This window comes from Abramis brama, assembly GCF_963993115.1.
Source record: "Abramis brama genome assembly, chromosome: 19".
Classification (NCBI taxonomy): Eukaryota; Metazoa; Chordata; class Actinopteri; order Cypriniformes; family Leuciscidae; genus Abramis; species Abramis brama.
In genome coordinates, this window is record NC_139981.1 from 17,739,762 (window position 1) to 17,748,325 (window position 8,564).

At 39.4% G+C, this 8,564-nt stretch overlaps 1 protein-coding gene across 2 annotated transcripts; it reads left to right on the top strand.

Annotated features, from left to right (window-relative positions):
- The first annotated feature begins 1,861 nt into the window (after positions 1 to 1,861).
- osr1 (odd-skipped related transcription factor 1) lies at positions 1,862 to 8,119 on the top strand. 2 transcript variants are annotated; one of them, XM_084092896.1, is made up of 3 exons: positions 1,862 to 2,113; positions 5,612 to 6,292; positions 7,067 to 8,119. In XM_084092896.1, exons 2-3 carry the CDS (start codon positions 5,631 to 5,633, stop codon positions 7,197 to 7,199), a joined length of 795 nt encoding a protein of 264 aa, XP_083949022.1. In that variant the 5' UTR covers positions 1,862 to 2,113; positions 5,612 to 5,630; the 3' UTR covers positions 7,200 to 8,119. The 2 variants fall into 2 exon arrangements, with proteins under 2 accessions (XP_083949022.1, XP_083949023.1); XM_084092897.1 differs by lacking the exon at positions 1,862 to 2,113 and adding an exon at positions 4,527 to 4,600 and having other exon boundaries at positions 4,712 to 6,292; positions 7,067 to 8,032.
- Positions 8,120 to 8,564: the final 445 nt, after the last annotated feature.

An 8,564-nucleotide genomic window follows, 5' to 3' on the forward strand; every position in this document is an offset into this window, starting at 1 on the left:
GCATGGGCATTTGCACTCAGCATTTAACGTATCTTCTGTGTAGATGATCAGTAAAATGGGCCTAAGCATAGTTTGTTATGCATTATCCTACACTAAAACGATTTCTTATCACAACTTTTTATCTTTTGTCAAATCAACTTAGATAATTAATGTGGTTCAGATAACATAATACTTTGAGTTTCTATTTATTAAACCAATCTCCTTTGTTGCATTAACTCACACTTTTAATTTCAATGAACTCAAAATGTTAAGGCAACCAGGTAACTTAATTTATAAAGTTAAACCAACAATAGTTTTTTTTACAGTAGTTAACATTTCCTTCTTGTGTGAGATGGGGAATTAAGCCAACGTCTAAGCTTACACGACACCTTCCAAACACCTCACACATGAATATACACTCCCATTAAATCAGTCGATTGTTTACTCTTTAGCCTACTCGTGACTGTTTTTTTGCTCCAGGTTTTTCAAACAAGTTAAAAACAATGACTCAGAATATAAAGGGTGCCAAATTTACTAACAGCTCTCAGCAAACACACCTGAACCCGCTAAACTAAGTCTATGGATCACTTGAAAATGACAGGTAGAACATGATTGGAACTAAATTCTGCACGAAGGTAGGAGTAAGGCTGAGCGCCTCTGAAGTAGCTGGATTGCAATTGTACGCGCTCTCGCCACCAGGTGGCGCGTATTGAGCGCGCAACAGATGCGCACCAGAGTCCTTGTCCAGCTCTGATCCACTGAGAGTGTTTCTGTGCGTCTCACTCTAAGGAACCTGCAACCTGCATCTCATCTTATCTTGTGTGGGGTGACGTCACAACAGAGTTCCCGAGTCAACAAATTAGAGTTAGTGAAAATGTACTGTTTATTTCCATTAAAAAAACAATAGAGGGGAAATGAGAATTTGATGTATTTTTAACATTTAGCCTAAATCTTAAAAAGTTGCATGCGAGCAGAACAGTTGAAATCGAAGTAGGCTACACATGTAATTTAAACCATTTTGTCTATTTTCATTTTAAACTAAATTATTTTTTATTTCTCTCTTATATACACAACTGTGAGATTACGTGAATTTTTTCTCATTCGCAGTTTACGCTAACCTAGGTGTGTTTGACCCCAAGAGGAAACGTTTATACCAAGAATTTCCACCGCGCTTCAGTTCGTATCAAAGAGAAGTGCTCGAACTTCTTGAATTCACCTTTCCCGTGTTACTAAAATGAAACTCGTGCTCTTAATCTGTCTTCACTGGGGTCGGGGTGACAAATTGACTAATGGTTTTGGTACGTTTAAAACTGGTCTCTCATTTCTTTCTCGCAGAGAGCACAAGTTAAAGGTGACAGTTGTATATTTACCTTAATTAATACAAAGTGAAGCTTGATTTGTTGCCGCCCCCACCTCGCACAGAAGCTCACTTTAAACAAGAATGCTTCGACTTTATGCTTTATTGATGAGAGCGTTTATTTAATTAGACTTTTCTAAGCTCAGCTTATAAGTGAAAACTTCTTTATAATAATAATAATAATTATAATAATGTGGAAAAGGTAGGCTGTTTTTCATTGTAGCATATTTAATGCAAAATGTTCCCATTTTAATTTTTTAGATTTTTCTCTTTCCTTCTGCTGATTATCAGCGCGCAAGTGGTGGAAGACCTTTATTGCCAACGTAAAAGTTTCAAAAGTTGCAGTGGCGTTCAGTTCAGTCCTCGAGCATGTATGCCTGGGATAAAAGTCTGCATGTGTTTGGTCCTTCAGCGTTGAGGGCTGCTGTACCAGTGGAGGAAACTTCACTTCAGTATTTTGGGGGTTTGGCTGTGTGACGTCGCGGGTTGGGTTACAATAAAGAGGCGGTTTGACTTTGGGACCGCAAGACAGAGCTAGAGTAAGACACAGAGAGAGAGAGTTTCTACCCCGAGTAACCAAATACTTACAGCGCACAACCGCTGGACCACAGCTGTGCGAACTTCAGGGTTTTCCCGTGTCTCTGCTGCGAGAACATGCTGAGGAAGACGAACATTTCTCCGATGCGCCTGAGAGTTTTGCACTGAATTTAAAAACGCTGTGGGAAAACTAAGTGACTCTAAAACTTATTTTGGATCGCCCTGCTTCACCAAGACCTGGTAAATATTTTCTGGCTTTTTGGAATATTTCTGACAAGCTTTTACTATTGCACTGTCAATGATTTCCTGTACAAGACGTAGCCTAAACTACAAATGTGTAATGTTCAAGTGCATTTAAGAATGAATTAGTAAAGCGAGAAATTGCTTGTAAAGCATGACGGGTAGCCTACAACTTGTAACACTTCAGCTGTTTAAAGAAAATTCTTGAAACAGTTGTTGAATTAACTTCATTGCAATGTCTAAGTAATTTGTTGCTTATTGCAGATAAAAGTCATAGCAAAGTAACTAATGTGTAAATGATGGTCTTTAATCGTGATCGGGTCAGTGATCAACAGGTGGGATGCGCATTGCAAATTCTTATTAATTATAAATTATGTCAATACGTTTAAAATATTGTTGTGGGAATAAAATAACTTGTTTACAATACATACACGTTACTCAAACAAAATTAAGATTCACAAATGTCGTCTGTGGAAAGCCTTGAAGCTGCTCTCATGTCACCCAATGTTTTTCGTTTAAAAACTGTAACAAATTCGTTCACGTAAATTGTAATCTTTAGATTGTATTATGCATATGTAGAAAACTTTCTTTTTTCGAAGCCATGCGAGGCCTTGTGGTCGGTGATCTCGAGTCGTGGTTCGCGTGTGGTTTGAATGGTTTTACAGTGATGCTCGGTGTTGAGAAAATTAGCAGTTATTCGTTTGTTTCGGTTTATTTTAAGCGCTATTCGTTCACCTAACGTCTTCCGGAAGCATCAAAATGGTCATAAATAAAACAAAATATATTTTGTCTCCCAGAAAAATCCAGTAGGTACAATTAATCATAAACGGCTGCGACCTTTTTAATATTTAATAAAACGAAACGTCATTCCTTTTAAAATAATATGGACTAAGCCTATATTTGTTTTTTTGTTTTAAATAATACGGGCATATTTTAAAATATGCCAATGTATAAATAAATATTTTTCTTGTCCCATAATGATTTTATTTTGCATTTAAGGTGTTCTACAATACATAATCTAAATCTACCCAACAATTGAAATATTTTAGATATTAATAACGATTGGCATTTTAGCCTAAAATATTAATGTTAAAATGGTTTTGCCATAAATTAATGACCACATCTGTTGGATGCCCCCTGTCAGAAATGACTCCTATAAAAACATTTAAGGTATAGGCTGCACAATTTGTTTAATTTCTAGAGAGAAAATGCAACGAATTTCGACATTGCATCAGTTCAAAGATTAGGCATTTAAAATTAATAAGTATTTTAGTATTTGTACTGTGACCTTTTCAGCTTTAACTGTTACGTGTGTTGATCTGATTACACAAAGTACATCAGCATGCATCTGACAATATGCTCTAGCCATTATTCAGTACTTTCAAATATTACACTGTCAATTATTTTCCTTATGATATAGTACAGACACATGCGTATTACATCAAACTGAAAACACAATAAGCGCTAGGCCTTCTCCACAATACTTACATATATTTGTATATTTAGTCAACTGTTTTGGCGGTGCTTAATGAATGGTGTGTTTCCCTCTCTCCAGGGTTAAGTGATCACATCCTCTCAGGGGGCTGCGCGGAAAAAGGAAAACATACACTTACTTGATAATCGTTGGACAATTGACCAAAGACTCGTCGTTAACGCATGAGCCTCGAGACCGTGATTAAATCCTGTAATACACGTCGAGATTTCTCTGTGATCTCCATACTCGCGACAGGCGCACATTCACACCTACCGAGAGATAAAACACTTATGACCTCCTCGCGCTCAACGCGCAACTGATGAAAGCTGAGCAATCACAGTTATTGATAAGGAGGGTTACTGAGACAGAGGCACTTGCCATGCGTCTGACAATATTTTGAAGTATTTACACACTGATGGGTGTTTACAAATGCATGGATGTTTCAAATTAGGCTTAACAAATCAGATTTTACTTTAGGCCTACAATATGTTTTGATATATATATATATATATATATATATATATATATATATATATATATATATATATATATATATATAAAATGTTTCACTACATTTTGAGGGGGACGTGTCACATTTGAGATCTGTATCCCAGGGTGGATGGGGGTAGCCGACCACGAGCTCAGCAAATTGCGGTGTGATTTTTGAGACTCTTTCACCACCTTGTCTGGGATAAACGTCTTTAGCCCCACAACACTGATTCTGCCTGGCGTGGGGGACAAAATCTGGGAGATTTATCCAGACACAGCGCGCAAATCCGACTAATTAGCCAACAATGTACCGGAAAAAAATGTCCAAGCACTTGTGAAATCCCACAATTCAGAAATGTCTAGTCCCCCCCAAAACTTTCAACTGGCGTTAGATTTAGCGGTTAAGCAGATAGTTCCCTAACACATTCCCCTCCTGCACTCGTTTTAAAGGTATGTAGACTTCAAAGGGTTAAGGGTACGAGCCTGTTCTCGGGAGCGAGTCCTGATCTCCTCTAATGACCCCCGTAAGTAAAAGTCAATTACTTCTGCGTCATGATCAGAGCGTCCAAATCCCCGGGGGAGCTTTGAGCTTCAGAAAGACTAATTAGGGCTATTTCACTTTTTATTTACCGCAGATCAGACCCTCTCCGCTTCACGATGAGTATTCAAGACAGAAATACACACAAGATAAGCATCGTCATTTACATTTCAGAATTTTTAGCTAAAAAAATTCTAGAGATGTGATTTACTTCCTTTTTTCTTTTCTTTTTTTTTTACTTTCTTGACCTTTAGAAACATGACACATAGGCTATGACTTAAAATTTTGTACAACATTTGCAGCGCTTTGACCTCATCCATCATAACTAGAACCATATCTGGCATAGACTAGTTTTGTTTTCACAGTAATATAACACACAACACACTGTTTCGTTTCACGTGGTACTTATAAAAGTGTGTGAAAAAAAAATTCTCCAGACGATATGAGTAACACTGTATACACATACCAAGCCTGTTTGTTTGAGTGTGTGTGTGCTTGTAGTTCCTGATGAGACAAAGAGGAGTTATTGTGCTTTGTGTCTGTTCTCATCCAACCTGATTAAACAGTTGAGGCAGATATGTCACCTACTGTCTTTCGTCTTCATGGCCATAGGCATATTTTCGGTATTCAGAAGACGCCCACACCAAAATGTACGCACACATACACTCATCTGGCAGGCTTGAGCATTGCTTTGTGCTCATGTTGAAGTGTGCTCTTTCAATATGTCAGACAAGGTGTCTCACTTGACATGTGCAGTTTATGTCTTGACGTGAGTGTGTGCGCGTTTTTCTTTTTCTTTTTAGGGAAGTCCCTTCAGCCTGTAAGGACCTAAAACAAACTGTTTCCAAGTAACGCATAATACAGGCCTATACTATAACAGAAAATGTAAACATAGTGAGCATATTCTCAATGGATGTCTGCAGGTGTATTATTTTTGAGACATTGTGTTATTTGCTCTTACTTTACTCATTTCTCTTTCTGTCTTTGTCTCCAACAGAAACTTTCTGGAATCAGACATGGGCAGTAAGACGCTCCCAGCACCCGTGCCTCTTCATCCCTCTCTGCAGCTGGCGAACTATTCCTTCCTTCAGACCTCCAACGGGTTGCATTTGCCCGCCGACCACATGCCCAGCATATATAGTTTCAGTGCTCTGCATGCCGTCCACCTGCACCAGTGGACTCTGGGCTACCCACCGTTCACTTTGCCCCGCTGTACCTTCTCCAAGCTGCCTGGCCTGGTGGACGCCCGCTTCCCTCTACCTTCAATCCCTCTGTTCCCCCATCTCGTCCAGCCCACCAAGCAGGAATCCCCCGGTTCTGGTTCTGGAGCATCCAGCAAAAGCAAACCTCGTTTTGACTTTGCCAACCTGGCAGCGGCCGCCACGCAGGACGACGCCCTGAAGGCGGAAGATCTGAGCATTAACAATGGGCATGTTCGCTCGCCCTCGTTGGGCTGCCTGCTGGATGTGGCCAAGCTCTCCTCGCCGGAAAGAAAACCCAGCCGGGGACGACTTCCGTCCAAGACGAAAAAGGAGTTTGTGTGCAAGTTCTGTGGCCGCCACTTCACAAAGTCCTACAACCTGTTGATCCACGAGCGCACGCACACAGACGAACGGCCGTACACTTGTGACATCTGTCACAAGGCCTTCAGGAGGCAGGACCACCTGAGAGACCACAGGTAAGGATTTACAGCTGATCTAGAAACACATTCCTGCTTATACCTGCCCATTCATACATAAAGCGTACAGTAACGTAAACTCCTGCCCACCCACAAACTCCCAACCTCCTGCAGATTCTGTTCCAATCATGACCTCATCATGCATTACCGCACCTGGTAATACTCTCCCATCATTCCAGTTAGAAAATAACAGGGTATAATGTTAAATACTTGTTATAAAAAAAAAAAAGTTTATATGCACACATATAAATGCAAATATTAAATGTTATGCAGATTTTTATATAAAATAACAATTTGAGCTTTGAGTTAATGTGGTTAAAGTTAAGCCTCAAGCACAACAGATGCAGAAAAATCAGTTTTGTTTTAAACCACACCTGCTCGGGTGATTTATGACATTCGATATTCCAGTACTATAAGAATGATCTAAATTAGTTGAGACATGCTGAACGATCTCTTTCAGTTCTTCAGTAATGATCTTGGCTCTTTTCCTCACTGACAATTATCGCTAGATATGCATCATGTATGAGATTTAATTAACATTTGCAGACCCAAAGATTTGTCATGACAAGGCCGATATAACTACTGCACTAGCTTCAATTTAAAATTGCCATCATTTCAATAGTTCACATTTTTGGCAGAATACTAAAACGCAGGATCTGTAATCCTAGAAAAATGCTCAGACCACTTTAAAATCTGTAGTTTAAGTTCTAAACATGCTTACATCCATTAACAAACCGCAACTATTCTCTCTCTCTCTCTCTCTTTTTTCTGAAGGTACATCCATTCCAAAGAGAAGCCATTTAAATGCCAGGAGTGTGGAAAGGGTTTCTGTCAGTCCAGAACTCTTGCTGTCCACAAAACATTACACATGCAGGTCAAGGAGCTCAAACCAGCCAAGATAAAGTGAGGGCATCTTCTTCAATCAATGGGGACACTATAAAACAAAACCTAGTGACTCCAGCCAAAAACATTGTCATTCCAAGGCCACGGAGACTCCATCTGAGGGCCGTGGACCTCTGCGCACGGCTTCACGCACCAAAGATGGATTAGGCTTGACCAAAAGAGCTTCCTGAAAAGGCATCCTTCCATAACCTACAGCCATGATGCCTTAAAGTTTGACTGAAACAAAGGAATGGAGAACCCGAATGAGAAATCACGGGACTGAGCAGAAGCTTTAACATGGATTTAAGACAATCAAACTGATTGATTTGTTTAAGAAAGAACAAATAAGCAAGAAGAGCGCCGACACCAAAGAGAACAGCTATAGTGAGATCTGTGATTTTAATCTGCACTGCTCCATTCCGAATGATCTGTTGTTTTATTTTTGTACACAGTGATTTTTCTAGATATTGTTGACATTGTCGTTGATGAAGGCAGACTCTTCGGACCTATGCAGTTACTGAGAGCCCACCAAAGCTCTCGCATTTAAAACCCAAAGTCAGTCGAGCAATCATTCCTTCTCACCAAAGACCTTCAATCATGTAATTCCTCCTTTTGTACAGATTCCTTTTTGTATAACTGATATTTGGCACTTTAATCTGATTATTGTTTATTTACATGTATCACTGGATTCCTTAAACTTATTTTTGAAAATAAATAGTCATTTCTGTATCAAATGCATGTTTGTCGTAATGCAAATCCTAACCATATATAAAATCCTTCTCAGCACGTTTTTTGAAATGTTAAATCTGGTGATACATGGGTACAACGGGCACAAATAAAGGGACTAATTCAACATTCAACATCTTCACAGACTAATTCAACATTAAACAAAAAGCAGGGATAAACAATGTGCTCTACACTCGACATAATAAATCAATAAATAATGATCTGCGGTGTGTAGACATGGATTGACTTCACAATGGCCTGGGGGACGACATCTGCTGCTGTCCTCATGAGCATCCCTATTCTTTCTCTGAGCTTTAGATCAGAGGGCATGAAAGTTCATGTTTCATAGAGATCAGAAATCAGTGTAAACAGACACACCTGCAAACACAATTCAGAGGTTAAATGGGGAGTTTAGAGAGACAAAAAAAGACTTGTTCTAGAATTATCAGGAGTGTTAGATCCTTTACTCGGCACAAACTCTAACTAAACAAGGTGAACTTGGGCAGATCTATTTTTAAACTCCAGAATTAGCAGCAGAAAGCTTCAAAGAACAAGGATCATCAGAGCCAGTCATTCTTACAGGCCCAGATGAATTGGCTCATTACAGAAACAGCGTTTCTCAAGCGGCGCTCGGACCCACGCACAATTTAAAAACACAAATGGG